We start from the raw sequence: 26,334 nt of genomic DNA, 5'->3' as shown, positions 1-26,334 counted from the left end.
ATACTCCACAAATACTAAACTCAAATTGACGAAAAAATTCGCCAATATTTCATTTCCACTCGTTTAAAGTATTTTGTATAACACGAAAACTAGGTAGAATGAGTCTTATATGCAAACAATTGTAACTATTGCTCAAGAATGTTTGAACTTTGCTCAGTTCAAAATTTCTAACGCGTACGAGCTCCAAATTGAACGCCAGCAGGGTACCGTGGGATCCGCGAAACTGAAATGGCTATACCTCCACCATGTTTCCACAGATTTCAAACATTTGGAGCTCATTAGATTCAGAAACTTTTCTGCTATTGGAATCATATCTGACTTAAACATTCTGAAATTTGCACGAGACAGAACCTCAAAGAACGTAAAGATTTTCAAGACTGAATCACAAATTAGACTTAATTTTACGCGCATCATGTAAGTACTGGTTGGTTGCGTTAGATGCCAACAAAATCCACTTCACCAGAAACGTAGAATCAGTATCATATTCATCAGCCACCTTTTAACTCGGTGAAATAGTCGAGAGGTAAGAGATGTAGCTTACAATAAACAGATCCAGAGTTCGAATCCAGGCATATCAATATTTTGCTTTCAAATGTTTTATCTATCAGATCAGTTCTAGCGATTGCAAGACGCTTAGGAAAAGTCCTGGAAGGCGTAAATTTACATGTTTGGACCTGTAAATTTGTGTCATTGAAGATGCTCGTATATGTCAGGTCAGGACACCTATAATTACATGAATTTTTCTAAGTGTGTGGGCGTACCAGTCCGGTCAACATGGGTTTTGGAAAATCCATATTTCCAATCATATAATTTAATACAATACAGTAACGGAGTTAACGGCATGAACCATCGAAAATCGTAAAATTGCCTAAACGAATAGAGTCTGGTCGTCAGTCCATCAGTTGGCCATTCCTGATTAAGTTTCTCAAGGAACCATGACAGGAAATAAAAATTTTCTTATACTTCATCCCTCCTCAGCCCAATAATGTATTAACGTAGGAGATTTTCGGGTTTTCCAGAACTCCGGGGACTATACCGGGGACGCATTTTCCCGTGACATAACATAAATAATAACGTACAAACATGGAGATGCGGCACAAGGTTGTAGTCCTAGGAAAGAAGGCACATAGGATTTAATGATGTTCTTAAGAAGCAAAAGCTCTGACAGGCAAGTTCAATTCTTTGTCGTCCAAAAAATTTAAAGTGTTCAGTTCATTTTTGGCTCGCGTTCAGTTCGAATACAATACTATTTGAAAGAATAGCCTATGTTTACAAGAAGGAGAAACATCTGGTAAAAAATAAGCAGCTTCAACACCTGAACTTAAATTATTGTTCTTTCAACATTTTAAAAGAAGCAACATCTTTGAGAAAAAAAAAATGCTGCAGCTATAACATCCAAACACAGTAAGAACAGCCTATGTTCAAAAGAAGGAGAAATCTCTGATAAATCGTTTTTAAGGAATATGCGCACACAGAAGCTCACTGCATTTTACACATTGGTAAGAATGCCAGCACTGAATATATGCATATACCACAAAAGAACAGCCTGCTTATAAAAAGAAAAAAAAATATCATGGTAGTTATTAGTATGGAGATATTATCATCAAACCTTTCCACTTAGTCGTTACACTGTACTATTTGCGGCAACAATACTTACTCTCCCATCAGAGATTTTTCCCGCTTTTTTAGAGGTTCTTTCGAGGTATATGCATAGATCATAATTTAACCGTTCAACTAGGCTGTACATGGGACAACTAGTAATATTGTAATATTATTGTAACTAGTAATATTGTACAACTAGTAATCCTCCTTAGAATTAAAATCATTATAACCCATTCGGCTAAGTGCGTTTCAGGCCTAAATCCATGTTTTCAGCCTTTTGTTATTTCAGCCTTTTGTAATTTCAGCCTTTTGTTACATATCCATAGTTTCAGCCTTTTGTATTCAGCCTTATGTGCATTCAGCCTTTTGAAATTCAGCCTTATGTTACCTTCCCCTCTTTTTCCACTAAGATGCCAGTTCACAACGCGTTTGTGAAGCCGAGACTTATTCTCGCACTCCACATACCTGGCCACTGAGCAGTTTGTGTTGTTGGTGTCTAAAAAGTAAGTACTTCAATATTTGTACTTACTAACATTTGTGGGACGATCGATTATGCGCCGATTTATTCGCCTATCTATTTTTTTTATCTGTATTAAAACTTGATTTTTTGCCCGGGGCTAGTTCAACTCGGGAACAACGGCTATACTTCCCGTGCGAAAGAAGAACTCACATTTTATAAGTATGTCAGGAGTGGGATTCGATCCCAAGTTCTCGGCGGAATAGTCACGGGCTTTAACCATCACATCAACCACGCCAACCGAAATGATTTCTTCCATTTTCTTCATTAAGGTTCTATATTCTCGCTGTTACTTGGCCTGACACTCTTCAACTTAGTGTTCTTTCAGAACCTCCACAGTAAGCAGCGGCTTATTTTTAAAAGTTGTTGAAACTTGAAATTCGTAAGCTCTTTTCAATTTAAATCACATAAAAAGAGAAACCTCCGAGTTTGAGTCAAAAATATTGAGTTTTAGAGGTGGCGCAATCGTCTCAAAGTTGAATTTTCGAGTAATAAAATGGTATTTTCACTTCAAGTGTCATAACTTTTTCAATTTTCAACCAATTTTCAATCTTTTTTATACACAAGAAATTACAAATAAACTTGTGGAAGCTATTGAATTACTTATATAACCAGACTTTTGTAGTGGTTGAACTTGTTTGTGTTTTTTATCAAAAAAAAAAACAGTACTTATTCCATCAGCAGCTATTCAGTGCTGTAGCAAGACACAAAAGCACTATTTCCAAATTTTTAAAGCCCAGTCATTGCTCCTAGTGTTATAAATGAATGCTCGATTTACTGTATCTCATTAAAGACATGTTCAAAAAATAAGTTGCTGCCAGCTTTTGGATCTCTGTGGGCACCAAAGTTATTTTTTTGTTAAAAAGAAGAAAAAATAAATTAAATCCTTAAAACTTTATTTTTTACGTGACTTTGAAAAAAAATGTCTTCTACAAGTTTATTCGAAATTTAATTTACGTAAGACACCTTTTTATTTCTCAAAAAATTCAACTTTGTGGCATTTGCGTCACCTCTAAACTCAATATTTTTGGCTCAAACTTAGAGGTTTATCTTTTTATATGATTTGAATCCAGAAGAACTTACGAATTCCAAGTTTCCACAGTCATTGATTGAAGAGCTCTCTTTGCCTGCCACTGCATGAAAATCATCTAGAATTTCTTAGGAAGTTTCATCTGGGGGATTAGCAGTTGTTTCTCTTGAAATCAAAACAACTGCCTTTAACCGGTGTGGCGTCTACTTTAGACACTCCCAGGAATCAAATCCTGGGCCCATATAGCCGAGGCGGTGAACGCACGGGTATTCAGCATGACCATGCTGAGGGCGACGGGTTCGATTCCCGGTCGGTCCAGGATCTTTTCGTAAAGGAAATTTCCTTTGACTTCCTTGGGCATAGAGTATCTTCGTGCCTGCCACACGATATACGCATGCAAAATAGTCATTGGCAGAGGAAGCTCTCAGTTAATAACTGTGGAAGTGCTCATAGAACACTAAGCTGAGAAGCAGGCTTCGTCCCAATGAGGACGTTACGCCAAGAAGAGAGAGAGAGAGGAATCAAATGAGATCATCGATCTCTGATTCAAATAGAACACACTTACAACAACGTAAAATGGAAATAACGATCCATTGAATATGATAAATCGATTCTTATGAAACTTTGCTAAAACAGGACCAGTGGAAACATATTTTGAAATGCGATTGTGTTAAGGCCAGATGATATTTTCAATTAATGGTTAAGGTTTTTCTCGTACTGACAAGCAATTATCGCATTTTTTTTATTCGCATAGCTAAATTCTGCAGGCAATAATGCTTTTCAACAATAATGAACACAACAAAATATTTCTCCAATATTGATGTGTGTGAACAATGAAATACTAAAGTGCCCAAAATAGCCCCTCGCACCCCAAAATAGCAGCACGACGGTAATTCCTTTGAAATTTTCAAAATTGTTCGGCATTGGTTTTTCAATTTCTTCGGTATAAACTTGGAATATCTTTCAGAAACTTTAAAAATCCTTTGAAAATTTCATCTGTGATAACTTTGGAAACTTTGGAAATGACGTAGCATTTAAGGGAGGAGAGGGGGGTCTGGGATTGTGTGACGAGCCATGTATTAAATATGGGAAAATATGCTACGACGGGGGAGGAAGCGTAAAAAATCGGCCAAAATATGCCACTACCCCAGAGCTCCCATCCTCCTCTAAAAAGCTTCGTCCTTATGGACGCTCGTATATTGAATTCCTGAGACTGTTTCTTCGAAATGCCCCAGAAAATTCCGATGTAATTTGCTGCGAATTTTTATTTTAGGAATTTCATCAGCAATTCCTTTTAAAATTTCTCTGGAAAATCTTTTGGGGACTTCATCAGAAATATTAATATTTTAAGGAATATTTTCGCAAATTCCTTTTGAAAATTCCAACAAACTTTTAAGGTATTTACTTTGAGAATTTTTTTTAACAGAAACCTTTGGCAATTCTTTCAGAAATTTCTTCGATGGTTTCTCAAACACAATACCTTTGAGAAACGAAAACAATCTTCAAATATCGCAGAAGAAGTTTTTAGAAAAATGAATATAAATACAAATAAATAATGTAACGAGCGCTCGGGACGTCGACATAGTTTGTGATTAACCGAACGATCATTTGGTACGCTCAGTGTAGGTTTGAACCGCGCAGTATACGGTCGCCTTTTGTTCGTCTTTGGATTGAAATATATACCACAGTGATTGAAATAAAATCTGCTTTTTTGCTGCTGCATACGAAGAACATCATTCGCAAACCAATCATCATGTTACAATAAATACAATAAATATAAATAACAGGTAATGGATGATGATGAACCAGTGGAATGCCTGTAAGTAAAAAGAAAATCGGGTTAAGTGCTGTTGCTTTAATTCCTTACGGTTGAGGTCGAAATACGTATCTGTCAAAGGATGCAAATTCTTAGTGGAATTAAAAGGTACAGTACATGTAGCACGTGATTTTAGATCTTAATGTATGTCACTGCTAGCTAAGCTATCTATTAGTAGCTCTTTCTTTTAAAATAAACGGCGATTTTACCACCTTATGGGCTCCAATCTAACACGGCTAGTGAACTGAGTAAAACGATTGGTCACAGATTCCTCCAAGAGCTTCTGCAAGATTCTTTCAGAATAATATTTTGAAAATCTCCAGGAATATCTTACTGGGCATTCTCCAAGAGATGATCCAAAGAATCCTGGAATGCATTCTGCACACTCAGTCAACCTCGGCTGTGGTTAATAAGGTGTGTGAGAACCCTCTTGGAGTTTCTATTAGGAATCCTCCATGGCTTCCTTCTGGGTATCTTTTAGCACTTCTTTAACCCTCGAGCAATCGCGCTGTTGTATTTTGTGCAACACGTTTTAAAAACCTCGCTCTTTGTACTAAGCATTAGCGTGGTGATGGAGGTGGTGGCCAACCGGGCGAGTTACGGAAGGTTAAGGGAGTTTTTCAGTGATTACTTCTTAGAGCTTTCAAGGAGTTTCTTTCGGAAATCCTCTTGGAGATCCTTCTGAAAATTCATTCAGCAAATCTTTCTGAAACTCTTTCTGGCAATCTTCCAGATGTATCTTTTGGGAAACTTCCATGAGTTCTTCCACGAAAACCTCTGGGAAATCTTTTTTTTAAACCTGCGGGATTTCCTTATTGGTATCTTTCAAGACGTTCGTCTTAAATTGCTCCAGAAGTTCCTGAGAAAAGCGAATTTCTGAATTAACTTCCCGAAAAACTTATTGGAGAAGTTTTAGACTTAATTATTGTAGAAATCCCTAAAGAAGAAATTCCCAGAAATAATTCTTTGAGTAGCCCATAGATAAAATTGATAAAAGAAACCCCAGAAAGAACACCAATGGAATTGTCCCAGCACGTTCTAGGAAAATGAAAATTCAAATGGCTTGATTTTGCATGGTGAAATGTGTCCTAAAAGTCCTCAGATCCTCAGATCCTCAGTGACCCAAAACTAATATTTCAATATTACATAAATAGTCATTTCTCTAGAATCACTAGTAGATTAGAATAACCCAAACTGTTTCAAATTTGTTCAATTCTTGTCAATTTGTTAAACAGCTGTCGGTCAAAATTTGATCATTTTTTTATTGTAAAAGATTTTAAAAAGGGACACTTTGTCTGTCACGGTTTTGCTGCATAACCTCTTTATCTCACGCTACTAGACAACCACAACGCGCACACCTCAGCAACGTGTGACTAAACAACGAGAGCAAAGCATCAGTCAATGTCCCGCCGAGTTGCGTCGCGTCGTCACCAAGTCGTCCACCTTCATCGCCTTCGTTGCGACGATGAGCTGCTGGCGGCGCGGCGTGCTAGTGAAGCGACCCTGAACGACAACGCGACGAGGAAGGGTATCAAGTATGTGTCGTGGAATGCGATTCATAAGATGCCTGGGGTAGTCTTTAGAAATAAGTTAAATTATTTTAATACGTTTTAACCATTTATTCTGCACACCGATGATGGTCGGAACCTATGGAAGTTTGCATTCTCAACATGAGTAACTCTGGGTTTGCTGTTTTGTACGAGGTGTGAAATAGTTTGGGAAGAGAAACGCGGGACCCGGGTAAAATAATGAGCAGTTTTCTTGCAATATGGGTGTTGGTTGAAGCATTGAGCTATTGAGCCTCATTATTCTGTCGTTTGAATCGTTGGAAGAAGATTGATGCCTAAATGGAGGATTATGGAATGGGTAGCTGCATTACAAACATCAGTGTTCTTTTGTTCATACTTGCAAATTGTTGGCCAAATGATTTTTATTCCTTGTAAATTTTATACTTTGATGCATTTATTTTATTTTGTTTTTTTTTTATTACATATAACTTTTTTTACCCTTGTCTTTTTTTTTTCAATCATCTATCATCTTAATAATCGCCATCTTTCGAATTCTTGTTTTTGTGTCAAGCTTTTAGTTTCTAGCTATCAGATTCTACATTCCTGTTTAATCCTATTTTTAATTTCTTATTTGAATCTAAATTAGTTTTTCTCTAAAAATACAAAAATATAAAAATTGAAAATTATTGTTTTTGGGGACAGCCTTCAATCATAATTTAACAGTGATTTCTATTTTTTCTAAAACCAACCTTCTCTCTCCTCATTGCAGTTCAACCAGGACCTATACCCCTCAACGGGCGTCCCGCTGGCGGCGTCCTCTAGCACCTCAGCCGGATCCCACTCACCCTGCAGCCCTCTGCTACCGCCGTCGTTATCATCGAACGTAGCGGCAGCGGCCGCTGCCCAGACCTCCGCCCTGTCCTCTTCCACCTCGAACACAACGATACCAACGATACCACTGGGCGCACTCCAGAGGCACATAACCAAAGAGGAAGACATCAGCGCGGCACGAAGTGATACCGAAGGTAGGCAACGGACCTCCAAATTTTGTTTCTTTCCACCAACGCGCAAAGTTCGTTCGTTCAATCGATCGAACGATGATTGATTCCACCTTCAGGACAATTTATTTATTACCTTCGAGCTTTTTGTTTCGATTTCAAACTGTCACTGGATGTCACTGGGCTGGGTGTTCTGACGTGCTGCAGGTGGATCCTTTCTCCGTCCGTTCGTCCGTCCGTTTTCCCCCGAGCAACTCAATAAAAACCAACAAAAACCCTTTCATCGGTCTGCCTGCTTAAAAACTCGGGAAGGACAACACGGAAGCTCATAAATGTTTAAAATATTAACCCCCATCCGCGTCCAGTTAGTTCCGAGGGTCATCATCGTTAAAACATCTGTAGTAAGCAAGCAGCCGGAGTCATTTGTAACAAAACCTTTCGAACGGGTGATGACGCGCGATGTTGTCGATGCACATTTGTTTTGACGGCCAAACGCTGGCGCTGGCTGCAGAGGGCGCAAAACAAACGACCGCAGATAAAGATGACAGCGAACATAAATTATGGGCACCACCAAGCGCTTATCGGTGGTAATTCCGGTAGCCTTCTTCTTGATGCGATCGTAAAACATGGTGTTTTACGGTTGAATTGGAATTATGATGCTTAATTTAATTATCAATTATTGTATTGTTAGAATGGGAAATGAGGCTTGGGATGTTAATATTATTCGAATGCAATAATGCATGGACACTGCAAGTGTCCATTTTCTCTCTTATCAACGGGCTTCACATTTCATGAAGACCTGTATGCTAGTGCGCATGCATTACCGAGATATTGAACCGTTTTAGCCCAGGTGGAAACCTACTTACTTTCAGTCCTGGGCACCCACGGTGGCAGAGGGCCAAATTGAAAGATTTCCATCCTGGGCGATTGCTAGCCATCGCCTTGGCCAGGTCAAATTTCTGTCGACTTGCATGATTTCGCTGGGTCTGCCTCTGCTGCGATGTCCTGTTGGGTTCCAGTCTAACGCCTGTTTGCAGATTTCGTTTCCTCCCCTGCGTAGAGTGTGGCCGACCCACCTCCACTTTCGCTCCCGAATTTCTGTCGCTATCGGCTTTTGATGACATCGATGATGGAGCTCCACGTTGGAGATCCAATTGTGAGGCCACCATGCACGAATTATATACCGCAGGCATCTATTGATGAAGACCTGCAACCGTTGAGTGTTCTCCACTGATACACACCAGGTTTCACTGGCGTATAGCAGCACAGATTTCACGTTCGAGTTGAAAATTCGGATTTTGATGCGTCGACTAATCTGGTTGCTTTTCCATACCTTTCTTAAACTCGCAAAAGCAGCCCTCGCCTTCTTGATCCGTGCATCTATGTCGATCTTGGTGCCGCCATCGGCCGCCATTTGGCTACCAAGTTATTGGAAGCTTTTAACATTCTCCACTGATTGCCCAGCTACCGTAAAGCTGGAAGGGTTGACCGTGTTTACATCCAACGATTTGGTATTGTTGACGTTGATGGTAAGACCTGCCGCTGAGGAGCGATTGGCAAGATCGTCGAGCTTGCTCTGTCTATCAGAGCGCCGTTGAGCTAGGAGAGCAACGTTCGAAGTCATTTAGGTGCTCCATAGTAATGGGCTGCCACAGCAATCCACGATTTAGTTCACGGTCAATCGCACCTACCAGGATCTCGTCGATTACGATAAGGAACAGTAGCGGTGATAGTATACATCCTTGCCTCACTCCAGCAAAGACCCGGATGGGATCGGACAAAACACCGTTGTGCAGTACTCTGCACGAAAATGCTCTGTACTGTGCTTCAATGAGGCCGATGATTTTCTCAGGGACACCCTTGCACCTGAGGGCTTCCCACGTTTTTCCGTGATTGAGACGGTCTAAAGCTTTTTCGTAATCAATGAACACCAGGTAGAGAGACTCTTGGAATTCATTGAGTTGATCCAGAATGATACGGAGCGTGACAATATGGTCCACACAGGATCGTCTAGCACGGAATTCAGCTTGCTGCCGTAGGAGAGTTGCGTCAATCTTCTCATGTATCCGGTTAAGGATCACTTTGCAGGAGACTTTCAGAATGATACACAGTAACATGATGCCCCGCCAATTATCGCAAACATTCAGATCATCCTTTTGGGTACCTTTACTAAGACGTCGTGTATCCAGTCAGCCGGAAATGTCGCGGTTTCCCATATGTTGCAGAATAATTGATGCAGTAGTTGTGCGGATACTACGGGGTCAGCTTTGAGCATCTCTGCTGATATGCGATCGACCCCTGGGGCTCTGTTCGATTTCATGCTACGGACGGCTGCTTCTATCTCCTGCACTGATGGAGCTTCGGTGTTGACACAGGAAATGCGTCGAACCCTTGGCGGATCATGCTGAGGTGTTGATGGCATGACCGACACTTGAAAAAGGTTTCCAAAGTGCTCGAACCAGCGTTTCAACTGGTCAGCCGGTCGGTCTTGGTCCCACTAAGGCGGCGTGAGACGTCGTAGAGGAGACGGATGTCGCCTGTGTTTGCGGCTTTCTCGCCTTCGTCGGCTAGGGAGTCCGCCCACGCTCTTTTGTCCCGTCTACCCAGGTGGAAAACAAAAATTTAAAAAAATAGCCAACAGTTCATTTCTAGACAGAATTTCTCCAAATTTTGAACACAACTTCGCACAATACTCTGGTTTTGAAAATATACCGTTTAAACATTTCCATGGACTTCTGGACAGAATTCATATAACTCTAGTTGTATTCCTTCTATAGCTCTCTGAAATCAAGGCATGAATTCACTTAGGTCATCAAATACACTTAAAAACCCAAGTAACATTTTAAGTTTTGTTCGGCTCTATAAAAGATCTTCATGACCAATTTCATAAAACTTGCAATAAAACTGATTTATACATCAAAACCTCTTGATAACCTCTTTAAGAGCACCTTCTGGCTAAGTGGACCACTCTCGGAGAGGGTTTGCAAACCGCATAAAGAGTAGCATTAAAGTCGTTTTAAAACCTAGTTGTAAAAATTTTTCATTCTCGAAAAGAGGTTATGATGATTGTTGTTGTTTTTTTTTCAACAAAAGCTATGACAGCTCAAGATGCAGAGGAGCTTTCTTCGATGGCACGTAAAGTTCAGGAGAACACTTCATTCGTAAGTACAAAGCGATCAATTCAAAGTAATATTTGAGCAGTTATTCTACTTGTAGGCTTATGCGCATTCAGTTTTACCGTGAATATTGGGGTTACAGAAACATAAAATTAATGCGCTTCGAAAATGGTAAATATTATCGCCTTGGAATGAAATAAATCAATTTGTTTATTTGGTAAAACTATCTTGAATCACAAGAAAGCTCAGCTGAGAGAGTTTATTTATGTAAGCGTGTTATGGGGATAGCCACAAACTCAATTTATTGCTAATTTGAGCAAAATTAACTATTTTCCATTCACGTTAGCTAATTATTCAATATGGCGACGTCCATAAATAGCGAAAATAAAACGAAAGCAAGTTTACTTTTATGATGACCGCAATAAACCTATAGCGATGTTGTAGTTTCTGCTTTTCCACCAACAGATGTCGTTACTAATCGAACGGTACGCCATCTGTTGAGAGTTTTAACAGTTTTGTTGTGGTAATAATGATTGCCAGAAGGTTTACATATCGGAGAGTTTTGTTTACTCTTAAAATTTGGCTTTATTGATATCTTGAAGTATACTATAAAATATTTCATCCATGGTTTTCATAAAAGTAGTCATAAAACTGTGAGTTTTAATTATTGCTGTAATAAAATCAAACAAACCAATCAGCAAAGGAATTGTTACTTGGGAATAACTGTGCTGTATTGACACACGTAAAAATATAAGTTTATTTAGTTGACAGGGGATCACATTACCCTTCCTAAGAAGGGAAGTTTTTTGGGGTTTAAACCCCTCCCATTACCGATGTTCTTTGCACTACACTGAATTTCAAAAGTCGCAACTTATGAATGGATGATTTTTCTGTTTCAAAACACGCTTATTGATTTCATAAATGTTGTGCACGCGTTCCATACCTAAAACTTATGTTCGTCATAAGCGACATGGTTGTGAAAAAGTTATAATTGAAATCTATGAAAATCGTCACAGTGAGGGTATGGATCCCAGTTAGCTGCGTCTCAAATGCTCCGCTAGGGAATTCCTCAGAAAATTGTGAGAATTGTGCCTTCAGGAAATTCCTCCAGGGATTCCTCTAGTAATTCCTCCAGGGATTGCTCTATGAATTCCTCCAGGAATTCTTCCAGGATTTCCTTCAAGAATTCCTCCAGGGATTCCTCCAGGGACTCCTCCGGGAATTCCTCCAGGGATTCCTTCATGGATTTCTCCAGATATAACCCCAGGGATTTCTCCAGAAATTCCTCAAGGGATTTCTCCAGGAATTCCTCCAGGGATTTCTCCAAGAATTCCTCCAGAGATTGTTCCAGGAATTCCTCCAGGAATTCCTCCAGGGATTCCTCCAGGGATTCCTCCAGGAATTTCTCCAGGGATTTCTCCAAGAATTCCTCCAGAGATTTCTCTAGGTATACCTCCAGATATTCCTCCAGAGATTTCTCCAGGGATTTCTCCAGGGATTGCTCCAGGAATTCCTCCAGAAATATCTCCAGGAATTCCTCCAGAAATTCCTCCAGAGATTTCTCCAGGAATTTCTCCCGGGACTGCTGCATGAATTCCTTCAGGAATTCCTCCAGGAATTCCTCCAGGGATTCCTGTGGGAATCCCTCCAAGGATTACTCCAGGAGTTCCTCCAAGGAAGAACTGGAGAAATTCCTTCAAAAATTCCTCCAGAGATACTTCCTCCAGGGATTCCTCCAAGAATTCTTCCAAGAATTCCGACAGGGAATTCGTCTAGTAATTTGTCAAGGAAACTCTTCCAAAAATTCCTCTAGGGAATTCCTCCAGAGATTCTGCCATAGATTCCTTCAAGGATTCCCTTAGTTATTCCTCCATGGATTCCCACCGGGAGTTTCTCTTCCTTGTCCAAAGATTTCTCTGGAAATATTTTCGAGGGATTCCTTCAAGAATTCCTCCAGGGATTAAGTGTAAAATTAGCAATAGTTAAAATATACAACAATAAAAGTTAAAAAAAAAACTCCAGGGATACCTCCAGGAATTCCCTCAGGGATTTTCCAGAAATTATTCCTGGATTACTTCAGAAATTTTGTTTGGAATAATTTTAGAAGTTTTCAACATCCTTCCATTAGTTTTTCTAGAAATGCACCCAAGCATTTCTCCAGGAATGCCTTCAGAATCACCCAAAGATTTTTTTTTCAGATTACATCAAGGATTTGTAGAGGCTTCCTTCAGCAATTTGTCTTGGATTTTTTTCAGGTTTTTCTACAGGGATGCATTCAGAAGCCAGTGCATCCTCCAAGAATTCATCAAGGACTTCTTTCACAACTTTCTCCTAGAAATTCTTTACTAGTTTATTCACCATTTTTTTCAAGAATGTCCTATACCTATGAATTCCTTCAGAAACACCCTACGATTCTTGTAGGAATTCATCATCAGATTTTTTTCCTCCATGGTTTTCGTCGGGAAAATTTCCAGAGATTCCTCTACGAATTTTTCAAGGGATGTACTGAGGGGGTTCCTATGAAATTTTCGTCAGAAATTCTTCTGCAAAGTTGTCAAGGGTTTCCTTCAAGCAGGCTTGTCCGCACTGAGCGCATGGAAATTCTGCTCTTTGGATTTACACCATCAAGCACATCATAAATTAGAAATATTTTCATCTTATCAGATAGAAGGATGTTGAAATATTGTAAATGTCATTTCGAACTGTCAAAAAACCTCACCGCAGCGCCGCACGGGCCGTTCAAAGTGAAATTCACTAGAGTGTTTTCACCCGGGTGAAAATCTCTTTGCGCGCTCCGTGTGGCTCTGCGGTGCGGTTTATTGACAGTTCGAAATGACATTTACAATATTTCAACATCCTTCTATCTGGTAAGATGAAAAGATTTCTAATTTATGATGGGCTTGATGGTGTAAATCCAAAGAGCAGAATTTTCATGCGCTCAGTGCGGACAAGCCTGCCTTCAAGGATTCCTCCGGAAATGCTTCGGGGGTTTTCTCCAACGATTGTTTTAGGGTTTATCCTTGGATTCCTCTTTCTTCTGGGATTTCTGAGGAAATTTCTCCAGAATTTCTTTATGGAATTGCCTACATATTTTCCAGAGATTCTTTTGGTAATTGGGGATTTTTTTTATTACCGTTCGGGTTTGGGCCCAAGGGTCTCAGATTTTCATGAAACTTTTTCCACAGGCAGGGCTTATGGTTATATGAACAAAAAAAATTGATCAAAATTTTCTTTTCCACTGATACTACCTACTTTGAAAAATCATAACTCAAGAACGAAGCATGGTAGAAACAAAGTTAAGAAAATTCGTAAAGAAAAAATATTTTTGAGAAGGTTATTTTATAAACTTTAATCGCTGAAATATTTGCAATGCACTTTTTTTTCGTTTTTGAGTTATGGCCAATTTTGTTGAAAAATGTCCAAATGTGCCATGTAAGCCTTTTTTGAAAAATCATAACTTAAGAACAAAGCATCGTAGAAACAAAAGTTTTTTAAAGAAAATGAAAGCAAATTTTCTCAGGAATTAAAAAAAAATATGAATTGGAAAAAGTTCTCCACAAAATATTCCACCGATAACAAAATTCATAAAGAAAAGCGGGAAAAACTATGCCCGAACTCGCGGAAAATTTTCAAAAAAAATATTTTTGAGAAGGTAATTTCATAAGCTTTGATCGCTGAAATTTTAAAAATGCACTTTTTTTCGTTCCTGAGTTATGGCCAATTTTGTTAAAAATGACCATATAATAAAGGCTTACATGTTAATTTTTCACAAAATTGGCCATAACTCAAGAAAGAAAAAAAAAATCATTCCAATAATTTCAGCGATCAAAGTTTATGAAATCACCTTCTTTAAAAATAAGACAAATTAAGAAATGGACAAATTGAGGTGCAATTTGCGAATAAGTTACTCGTCCTGTCGATTAGACTCGGAGTCACGACTCTAGGTTTAACATTCTCAACAGATGCGTAGGGTGGATGGACATCTAATTCATCCGAAAGAAGTGCGGTCTGTAAAAAAATAATCTTAGAATTATTATTATTAGATTTTATTTCACATTCAGGCATCGCGAAACAAGAAAGAAATTGTTCAAACTTCAAGGAGCTCAAGAAAGATCCCGATTCTGTATAAATCGTAAATGAAGGGCCTAGATGCAAAGGGATGTAAGTGACCATTTTTTCGATTTTGAGCTAAGCATATCAAAAAATTCTTCAGTTTCCAAGCTTTCAGGAACTTTTTTAAGATTATTTTTACGATGATCAGAAAAATTACAATAAATCGGGGAAATTTGTGTCGATTTTGAAACTCCATACTATTTGCATGGGATGAAAAATTGATGAAAAACTTACTCGAAAATAGGTTTTTGTCACTTACACCCCTTTGCTTCTATCCCCCTCAAATCCTCTCGTGCGTTTACTAAGGGCTGATTTCTTCACCCTGGCTTAAGCGTTAAACCAGGTTTAAATATATGAGTAAGCCTGGCTAACCGGTTAAGCTGAAGTGAAGAAATCGACACTAAGGGTCTATACTGCTGTACCTTTCTTAATGGTACTCTTTAAAACTTATCTACCAATTCTTCTCTTCCAGGAACCATCCCAGGAGCGCACAACGACAGTTCCTGTTCGTCCGGTCCCGAATCGCCCAACAATCTGCACCACCCGGACGGTAGCGGGGGTGGTGCGGCAGGCGGTGCCAGTGGAGCGACGGGTGGCAGCAGTAGTGGCGAGACCTCCGGTGGTGGTGGTGGCGGTGGCGGAGGCCGAGCCCAGTACGTGTCCGCCACGTGTGTAGTGTTTACCCATTATTCCGGCGATGCGGCCAGCGTGGTGGACGAGCACTTTTCTAGGGCGTTAAATTTTAGCGATAAAAATAATAAAGGTAAGTCGGAATGGATTTATTTACGGGATCGGTTGTGCCAATAGGTGGCTGTTGTAAAATCACATCGTAAAACGGTCGGGGAATTTTACCACAATTGGGGCAGCGACGGCAACAGCAGTGATAGCAACACGAAGAAGCAAACGCGTTGATGATGATGTAGTGTTAGGCGCAGAAGTGCGTAAAGAGAGACGTTTACACCCGTTTATTCGTTCCGGGAGCTGCATCTAAAAGCCACCACCGAGAGGGACGCTCATAATGCTTAACCATGGTAATTAGCTGTTTATGCCTTCTTAACCCGAAAGCCATAAAAATAAATCACAAAAGGCATAAAACCTCGCCCCTGCTGTTCTGTCCTAGGAGATCTGATTGAGAACTAGGAGATGAAGAAGCAAATGGTTACAGTGGTTCACTTTCATGTTTGTACAAGACGACAATTCGTTATAAAGTTATCAGGATTGATGTGGGTGACTATTTCCAAATATTCTTCGGTGTTTCTTAGGTGCGATGATATTCATTACTTTTGAAGTTCTCCAACAGATACTCGTGGTTTTTTTTTTTCAGTTACAACCAATGTATATCGGACAGCATATTTTTTAAATTCAGTCATTTTTTTAACCAATTTAGAAAATTTCAGCGTTAATTGGAGTTGCTTTGATTTTTTATTTTGTAGACAATTTCCGGCTTTGGCAAACATCCGTTTATTTTCTTTTTCCGGAAGCTTACAGCTCTCTACCGGCAAACTGATGAGCTCGTTTCATGCTATTTTGATGTTTCGAAAATTGAATACTTCACATATGACGAATTTCGCGCCAACTCGACCAGTGGTTGGCAACACCCTCTCAGAATCGAATGAAACTTGGTGGGCATAAAGACTAGGTTTTTATAAGCAACTTTGCATACTTAAATTTTCGAAAATTTTCAAGAGTAACATTTGAAGAGGGCCTATCTTTTTTTCGAAAAATTTTTAAAAATCGATGTAACTCAAAAATGACAAGACCTATAGAAAAGTGTTGTATGGGGGACTTTTAGAAAATTGTCCAAGCTTTCATGAAAAAATATTTTAAAAATTCTAAATACATTTTTACACGCTAAAAAATATATTTTTAAAATTAAAAGTCAATTTACAGAAAATGCCCACTTTTTTATGTTTTGAAATTTTTTTCCAAGAAAGTCAATATTGTTGCCTAACTTTCCTCCATACATCACAAGATGGGCACTCTTAAGGAAAAAAAGTTTTTCTAACAAAACCTTTTTCATGTTATTTTTTTAGCGTGTTGCGCATTAACTCGTACATGATGTATCAAGAATCCTTATACCCATTTAATAACACTCAATGGGCATTACAACTTTGTTTGATTGGGTGCCTTCTTTTTCTTGGCGTTACATCCCAACTGGAATAGAACCTGTTTCTCAGCTTGTTTTGATATCTGAATGCTTAAAACAGCATTCTGTTTGCTGAAATTGTATTATTGTGTGCCTAGAACCAGTGGACTAACATCATTATTAGAAGCGAATGATAAAGAATCGGTTTTATTTCAACAATGGCTAACCACTGATCGATGCAATTTGGAAACTATTACTAAGACTATAGACGAGTTTGTTCCGTATTTTGTAGAAAAAGTTGATAAGCTTATAACTCATGATTTCATTTATAAAGAACAATCCTCATTTTTGCGGGATAAAAAAGAATCTCTTAAACAGGGTGAAGTATTAACAATTTGTGACTTTTCAGAAAATTATTCATTTATCATTCAAAATTCAGCTCAAGGTTACCATTGGAATAATTCTCAAGCTACCATTCACCCCTTTGAAGTGTACTACAGAAAAGAAAATAAGTTGGAAAACTTGAGCTTTATAATAATATCTGAAGTACTTACACACGATACAACAGCAGTTCAGTTATTTATATCAAAACTGCTGGATTTCATTAAACAATCGATTGATTTCTCAAAAATTACTTTCATGTCAGATGGAGCAGCAGCTCATTATAAGAACAAAAAAAAAATTGCCAGTTTGTGCAGTTTTCGGTCCAATTATGGATTGGAAACAGAATGGCACTTCTTCGCAACTTCACATGGCAAAGGTCCATGTGACGCTATTGGAGGTACTCTCAAGCGAATGGCAAAACGAGCAAGTCTTGCTCGAGATTATGGAAACACAATCACAACTCCTCGAGAACTGTATGACTGGGCAGTTAAACAGTCAGATATACATATAACAAAATTGAATTTCTGCTTTATTTCAAATGAACAATATGCAAAAATGACGGATGAACTTGAAGAACTATACACATACAGTCACGTAAAAACAATACCTGATACACAAAAATTTCATTCATTTGTGCCAATTTCTGAAAATCAAATTGAAGCGAAGAAGTTTTCGAATTCAATTGATTGATTGATTTGTCATTATTAGAGAGACTTTCAGCCCTTGGCTGGTTCGTCTCTCTTTTCGAATTCAAAAGATATTCCAAAAAAGTTTACTTTGTTTCAGATAGACTAAAGATCTAATATTCAAAAAACGTTACAATAGAATGTATAAAAGAAGGATGTATATATTGTAGAAAAGACAATAATTGAATACACATATACATATGTACATATTTCATCAATACACAAGCGTTTTCATTGATATAAAACCCTAAAAGTAAATTTGTCGTGAGCCCTTTCCAATATCAAGCACGTTTTCAATGTCAAGCACGTTAAGATATTAAAAAAGTAGTTGAGCCCATTAAGTTTTAATGGATTGTCATAAGGATTCTGGATACATTACTGTACGAGTTAATGCACAACACGCAAAAAAAAAAATAAAATGAAAAAGTTTTTTTTTAGAAAAATTTTTTTTTCCTTAAAAGTGCCCATCTTGTGATGTATGGAAGAAAGTTAGGCAACTATATTGTCTTTCTTGGGAAAAAAAATTCAAAACATAAAAAAGTGGACTTTTTCTGTAAATTGACTTTTAATTTTGAAAAGATATTTTTTAGCGTGTAAAACATTTTTTTATATTTTTTAAATATGTTTTCTTGAAAGCTTGGACAATTCCCTAAAAGTCCCCCATACATCACTTTTTTGTACAACTTCTCATATTCGAGTTATATTTTTTGTGAAAAAAACGGCTAATGCGCAACACGCTAAAAAAATAACATGAAAAAGTTTTTGTTAGAAAAACTTTTTTTCCTTAAAAGTGCCCATCTTGTGATGTATGGAGGAAAGTTAGGCAACAATATTGACTTTCTTGGAAAAAAATTTCAAAACATAAAAAAGTGGGCATTTTCTGTAAATTGACTTTTAATTTTAAAAATATATTTTTTAGCGTGAAAAAATGTATTTAGAATTTTTAAAATATTTTTTCATGAAAGCTTGGACAATTTTCTAAATGTCACCCATACATCACTTTTTTGTACATCTTATCATATTCGAGTTTTTTTTTTGTGAAAAAAAAACGGTTAAAGAACTTTGACTCTTTTTAAATGTTAGCCTAGGTTAATTTTGAAAAAACAAAATACGCAAAGTTGCTTGAAAAGGTAAAGTCTTGAGACCTACAAAATTTCATAACATTCTGAGGGGGTGCTGCCAACCCCGAAGACGAGTTGGTGCGAAATTCGACATATACATACTATGACGTATGTGTTGCAAACTATGGACAAAAGTCTTTATTTGTAGCTTCGTATACATGTTCTACATTAGTTTTTACGGCTCTTATATGACTAAAATTGGTCGACATTTCTGTATATGCAAAAATCTAGAATGAAAATGTGACCTACCTATTTGTAGAAAGAAATTAGAATGCATATCGCCTGGTATTGCTATAGATTGCCTTTACTGTAAGTAAAAAAAAAATCAAATATTCATCAAATCGTACTGAGAATATTTTGTAAAGCTTACACACCTTGAGCAGATGGATCACTTCTAATGAACATTTGATTAACATTACCCAAACTGATTACCTTATCCCGACGTCTCAATACCGGAGATCCAGGAGACTATTCCACCGCTCTCGTACATGCATCCAAAACCGCATTCCATGTTTTATGTGACATCTTTATAACCTTTATTTTCGGAAATTCTATTAATACCTACCCAAAGGTGTTTCCCCGCGGCTGTACCAACTTCACTCTCGAAAACACACGTAACCCGCGCCACGCCGCTGTATAAATATGTATTAGCGGTGCAGTGGTGGCAATGGTTACATTTATGCTCTGCTCTGCTGACAAAACAAAAGGTTAGAGGGCCAACCAAAAGGGCTGTTGGCTGCATTCAACAATGCCTTGACTGCAGCAGAGTGGCGGCGGCTGAACAGCTTCATAAATTGATCGGTTCAACGATTACTCACTTTTTTCCTACCTCGTTCTGGACGAGTGTTTGCAACTAGTGCACAGTGGTTCAGAAAGAGAATTGCTGAGGAAAATTTAAAAATATCAATTTAGACATACCTACTAGGAAAATTTACAAATACTTAGCTATCAAAAGCTACTCTTTCTGTATGAAAAATTGTTAAAATGTTAACGCATGTATTGATAGAAGGATAACAAAGAGGTATACATGCGTCCCACATTTTGAACCAATGTGCAATGATTCCTTCTGATCTTCGTTTATCCCCTGGTATGTGTGTCCCGCGGGAGACAATCGACCAAGCCACGACCGGGTGCCACAGTCAATTATTTATTTATTTATTGATTGGGATTGTGTGTCCCCGCAGTTTAAGTTAAAATAAACCCTGGGACGGGACTCCACAAAAACCGGGAAAAAGGTAGCAAAAGAGGTAAAAATACAAAACGTCGGCGACACGATACGGTTCATGCGCTTGTTGGTAGAGGACGGGGACTCCGCGACAATGATGTTGATGATGATGATCCAGAGAGATAAAAGGTTTATAAAATTGTGTATTATTATTTATGATGTCGACACAGCCGCCGCGGGAAATGATTTATTGAGCTACAAATTAGTGGCGGTGGAAAATTAGAAGGAACGGGAGTCACGTTGTCATTGTGGGGGAATTCAGTGAGGTTAATATTTTATTACTGATTTGGAAGTTTAGTCAAAAACGATTTGTTTGCCGATAGTAATATCGATATTTTTGAAAAAAAAAAACTGGAAAAGATTTTTTCCAAGGATTCCTTCAGAAATCTCTCCAAATAAAAGAAAAATTTCATGGATTTATTCCCAAATTTTTTTTCGTCGAATTTCTTCAGAAAATTTTTCGCGATTTCCCCACAAATTTTCTCAAAAATTCTTAATCAGGCTCTTAAAAAAAACAATTTTCTCCACAAATTTCGTCAGTTTCTTGCATGGTTTGATTCAGATACGTTGCTTGCTGTTCCTCCGACATATCTCAAATAATAATTTAAGAAAACCTTGCATGAATTGCTTCGAAAATTTCTCCAGGACTTTTTTTATTGATTTTCTCAAAAAAAATTAACTTAGATAACCATCCATGGAAATCTTCAGAAATTCTTACATAGATTCTTGCAAACAAATCCCCAAGGTTTCTGCAGACATTTTTCCAGCGAATCCTCCAGAATAACTTCCTGGGAATTTTCAAGAGATTCTACCATGAATGCTATCGGAGAAAGACGTGTGCGCCACCTCGCCGCGTTGTCGTCGCCGACGTTTTTGCCACGCCGCTGCCGCCAGTTAAATTGACCCGGCGCTTCGCTATTCATATTTTTTTCACGCCGCTGAACAAAATTTCCCACGCTGATGAGTAGACTCACTTATTCATTTTTAAGTACTAAGCTAGACTTTTTTTGTATACCTGAACGGATGATTAACAACATTCTTGGCGTTATTCTCATTGTTGAGGCACTGCCCACTGGCAACACGGGTATTGCACACGACCACAGCAGCGAAGCTAAGTTGGGGCAACCTTAAGATTAAATGTTATACGTCAACGAATGAAAAGAACCAAAACAAAATCTAATCAGAACGAGAGTGAATTGCATAATCTTCTATTATCACGTGGTAAAATTATAAATTAGTTAACGTCGGATATTCCTTTAAATATATTCCTTTTTCTTCTATTAGTTGAGTGATTTGGACGTAAGTGAAGAATTGTCGTTAACAGACAAGCAAATTAATTGATTTCATTTCTAGAAGTATCTTTATTTCGCCGCTAGCTGCCGGGAACTTACAGTTACAGTTTTCTAATAAATTCCACTACATCAGTCAGTAAGTAGAAATAAGTAATCAGAAAATAATTACTAAATATAAGATTTACCATATACATCATTGATGCTGAAAGGAAGGAAATTTCGCTAAGAGTGAGGCAAGGTTCAGAAGAAAGAAGAAGAGAATTTGTTCACTCGAAGGAAACTATTCATGTAAGTTTTGTGACTTATATTTCGTTATGTTTAATCGTTAAATAAAACATTATTTATAGTTTCGAGCTGCTGAACATCAAAAGAGCTGCTACGAAAATCAGTGACCCATCCGAACACTCATGACGTCCACAAACTCCTTCAAACTTCTCCTCTACATATTCTTTGTATAACTCTTGGAAGTTAATTTAGTTTAAGTACCCACTCCCTCCTTCCTTATTTTAATTTTTTGTAATCCCTAACCTCGAAACAGCCGCGAGCACTTCGGCTTCCCAAACTAACATAGTATTGAAAGCTGCAAAAATGTGTTGAAATGTTAAACGTTAAATCAATTATTTACATTGATGAACAAATGATTTCGGCTCAGTTATAAACGAATAAGTAAAAAAAAACTCTTGGAAAAGTTTTATGGTAATTTACGAATATATTCCATGCAATATTCTACAGACATTTCACAAAGAATTTTTATAGATAACCTTCCATGTTTAAGAAATACATCCATGGATTATTTCAGATTATTTTATCGACGTTTCTCTCAAAAAAACAACCACGGGTTACAGATGCTTTAACAGTTTTTTTTTTATTTTCAGAAGATAGAGAATCCAGAATTCTTTCATATATTTCTACAAGGATTGCTTCAAAAATTAATACATTTTCCAAAGAATTCTATAAAGCACCTCCTGAAATGACTCCATTGATTACTTAGAAATTCCATAAATAAGATCACGCAAAAAAAACACTTTTAATGGCACACTTTTTGTATGGAACCTCCCCTGAAATATATGTTTGGTTTAATGTATTTTATTTACGTAGTAATCCCAGGGTTCTTTCACACACTTAAAACAGAATGCCGAGATCTTCTGTGCAAATCTCGGTTAAAGTTCATTTGCTGAAATCTCGGCTAAACGCTTGACGTTTGATATTTATTGCCAGCGGTACCCATGGGTGCTGCTATGAATAAAATTGAAATTTTGCTGATATCTCAGTTAAATTGCGATTACCGAGCGCTCGGCTGTGCAAATCTCGGCCAAAGAATGAAAATTAGCCGAGCTCAACTGAGTGTGCAAAAAATTCTCCATTGGTTGCTTTAAAACTCCATTCAGGGCTTCTTCTATAAGTTTATTCATGGAGTGTCTCCGGCATATTTTCCACAAGTTCTTTCATGATTTTGTTTAGGAATTTCAGTAGATATTCTTTCAGTGATTTCTGCAGAAATTTATATAAAGATTCCTTCATGAGTTATGAGGTATGAGGTGTTCCTCCATGTATTTCACCAGAAATTCCTCCTGAATTTCATTCAAGTATACCTTACACGAATTCTTTAAGAAACACAGACATTTCTTCATAAATAATTCCTAGAAAGGTATACATAAATTCCTTTGAAATTTCTCATGGGCTTTACCTAGGAACTTTTACAGAATTTTAAACCTCGAGCAATCGCGCTGTTGTGTTTTGTACAGCATCGCTTTTTGTATTCAGCATTAGCGTGGTGCTGGCGGTAATCCTCCAGCGATTCGTTTGAAAATATCTTCAGGGATTTCTACAGGAATCGGATTAATAATTTATCCAAAAATCCTTCAAGAATTCTTTCACAAATTTCTTCATAGTTCCATCTAAAACTTACTCAGGAATTTCTTTAGAAATATCACTGAAAACTCCTTCAGTAATTTAAGGATTTTCCATGCATGTCGTCTGTAAGTGATTAGCACCATAAATTTTCCATTGTTTTTTTAATGTTCAAAATTCTCAAAAAAAAAAATCAGCGATTCCTTCGGAAATTCTTCCAAGGGTCTCCAAGGGTCCTATAGGAATCCCTTGAAGATTTCGTTAAATGTCTTTTTGGAATTCCTCCTATGGTTCTTTCAGTAATATCTCCTGGGATTCCATTAGAGATTTCTCCAAGAATTTTGACATATCCCTTCAGTATACAAAAGTATTTTATGAATATTTTTATACATAAAAATGCTGAAATAATCCTTCAGTTGGCTGAAGAAGGTTAGCTGAAGGAAATTCCATAGGAATGTTAGAAAACAAAACCGTTGGAGGAGCTGCAGGAATCCCTGATAAATTTCTGAAGGGATTTCTGAAAGATGAATTGGAACCAACCCTGAGAAAACTGATGGAGATGCTTCTAAAGAAATTCACTGAAGAATTTCTTGCAAAATGTCTAGAAGATATTAGTGGATAAAAATCCCTACAACAATTTACCTACAGGAACTTCCGGAGCAAGTTTAAATCAGATGGAAGTATACTTGAAGGAACCACAGGGTACAGGAACACATCATTCTGTATTGACGTTTTTTTTAAGACTATAAGTAGCGATCTACTAAAATAAATATAACAAAAACCAAGCTCACGCCGATTAAACATGCCAGTGAAATCTAGCTCGGTGCACACGTCTAATCGGAGATTCCACTGAGAATTCCTTCAGGAATTCTTCCAGGGATTTTTTAAATGTCGTTTACAATTTCTCTGAAGACATAGCTTTAGAAACTAATTTAACAGTTGCTTTATGGAGTCTTCAAAAAATCCTCCAGGAAAAGCTTCCTCAGAAATGCAAGAAATTTCATGAAATTTCATCCACGGATTCCTTTAGACATATTTGCAGTGATTCCATCAGGAAACCAAAAGTGCAAAGTTTCTCCAGAATTTTCTCCAGCAATTTCTTCTGAAAACCATCCACATATTCCTTTTGAAGTTCTTACGAAATTTCCATCAGAAATTCTTTCACGGATTTCTTAAGAAATTCCTCTGAAAAAATTCTACAGAAATTCTTTATGAGATTCCTCTATATATTTGTACAAGGGATGCCTTTTAGAAATATTCTATGGATGCTATCCCAAATCATCCAATGGATTTGTTCAGAAATCACTTCATAAATTCAGTTGTAAAATCTATATTTCTTTCAGAAACTCCTCCAACGGTTTCTTCAGAAATACTTTGAGGTATTTCTTAATAAACTTGTCCAGAGCTTTTTCCAGATATTCAGTCAAGAATTTCTCAGCTAAACTTCTTCAAGAATTCTCTTATGTATAGATTTCCATTGGTTACTTCTGAAACTCCTCTAAAGACTTCTAAAGCTATCTAGAGTAAGAATTGTCTCCAGGGATTCTTTCAGTGTCCCCTAAAGGAATCCCTTTTAAGATTTTTTTTCAAAGATTCTTTCATTGATGCTTTCAGTTGTTAGTTCAAAAAAAAATCTTCCACAGATTCCAAACAGGTATTTCTTCAAGAAGTCTACCAGAGATTTGTACAGGGTGCTCTCTAGAAATTCCATTGAACATTTTCGGATGCATGTGTCCATTAGTTTCTTCATGGATTTGTTCACAAAATACTGCAGGAATGTCTGTAGAGATTTTTGCATTAATAATAAGGATCAGGGATGGCATGCTCTTCAGTGAAAGAGCAAGCGTGAGCGGTTTCTATGCGAAAATGAGTCGCAAAGTCCACAGTCCCAGCTAGGGACAATGGAATTCCGCGACAAAATTTCCTTCAGGGGCTACCAATATGATTAACACGGCAATTACGTGGTTCCAACTTGTTGCCAAAGACATGATATACTTAGATTGTGTGAACGTTATCATAAATTCATCGAAAAAGTAAGCAAATTGGTGAAACTTTTATCATTCGGACAATATGAATCCGATACGGAATGTTAGTGACTAACCACTATCAAAAGTTATCGACCAATTCATCCTTTGATATTTGAAATTTATATAAATTTTTAAGGTATTTTGTTAAATTTTGCGAGATTTCTTAAATGCCGCAACCATAAGCCAATTTCGCAAATTTATTATAAAGGTTCCTTCAAAAAATTCCTGGAAAATTCCTTCAAAGATATTCTTTAAATTGACCCCTGCGATTCCGTCTGTAATATTTCCTGGGATTTCTTCAAAGATTTCTGCAGGAATTGTTTCTCCTAAAGTTCTTCCAGGAATTGCATTGAAAATTACTAGAAGAATTCTTAAAACGAATTTGTTAAGAAATACTTGGGGGATTGCCTGAAGGTATCCCTCAAAAACTCCTGATGAATACCTTTGAAAACTCCTAGAAGACATCTTTCCATAATGGAGAGATTCCTAAATAAAAATTCCAGAAGCAATTTCTAAAGTATTGAATGCCTGGGAGAATACCTGAAGAAACTCCTTAAAATACCTCCCTAATTCTTAAAAAAAAATCATAAGAAACTCCTGGAGGAATTCGTGGAGTACTTCGAAAGATAAAAAGAAATCTCGTTCAACTGTCTTAAATCCCTGCTGACATTGTAGACAAAGGTTCTTAAACTTAACTTCTTAAAAAAATTCTGTGGATTCTGTGGAGCATTTTCTGGAGGAATCCTTGGAGGAACTCTTAGAGATAGAGTTCATAGCGAATTTCTTATTCAATTCTGGGGATTAGTACACAAAAATCCCTATAGATTCTAAGTAGTTTCTGAAGAAAATCCTGCAAAAACCACAAAAAAAAATCCTGGAAGAATTCTATAGAGAACCACTGAAAAACCTACACAGTAAAACCGCTCAGCACTAAAATGTGTAAGACCTACTCATAAATGCAT

The 26,334-nt window shown here is 37.5% G+C and overlaps 1 protein-coding gene across 1 annotated transcript in view; it reads left to right on the top strand.

Moving 5' to 3' along the window:
- The window catches only part of LOC109419875 (protein vestigial), a 141,208-nt gene that overhangs the window by 54,410 nt on the left and 60,464 nt on the right, over window positions 1–26,334 (top strand). Inside the window, exons 3-4 of the mRNA XM_029852997.2 lie at window positions 7,243–7,498; window positions 15,173–15,463. Of these exons, the coding sequence (XP_029708857.1) occupies window positions 7,243–7,498; window positions 15,173–15,463 (547 nt within the window). The remainder of the gene's footprint in view (window positions 1–7,242; window positions 7,499–15,172; window positions 15,464–26,334) is intronic.

The sequence above is a fragment of the Aedes albopictus genome, chromosome 2 (assembly GCF_035046485.1).
Source record: "Aedes albopictus strain Foshan chromosome 2, AalbF5, whole genome shotgun sequence".
Lineage (NCBI taxonomy): Eukaryota > Metazoa > Arthropoda > Insecta > Diptera > Culicidae > Aedes > Aedes albopictus.
The sequence above is the reverse complement of the archived record's forward strand: the minus strand, read 5'-3'. Positions and strand labels throughout refer to the sequence as shown.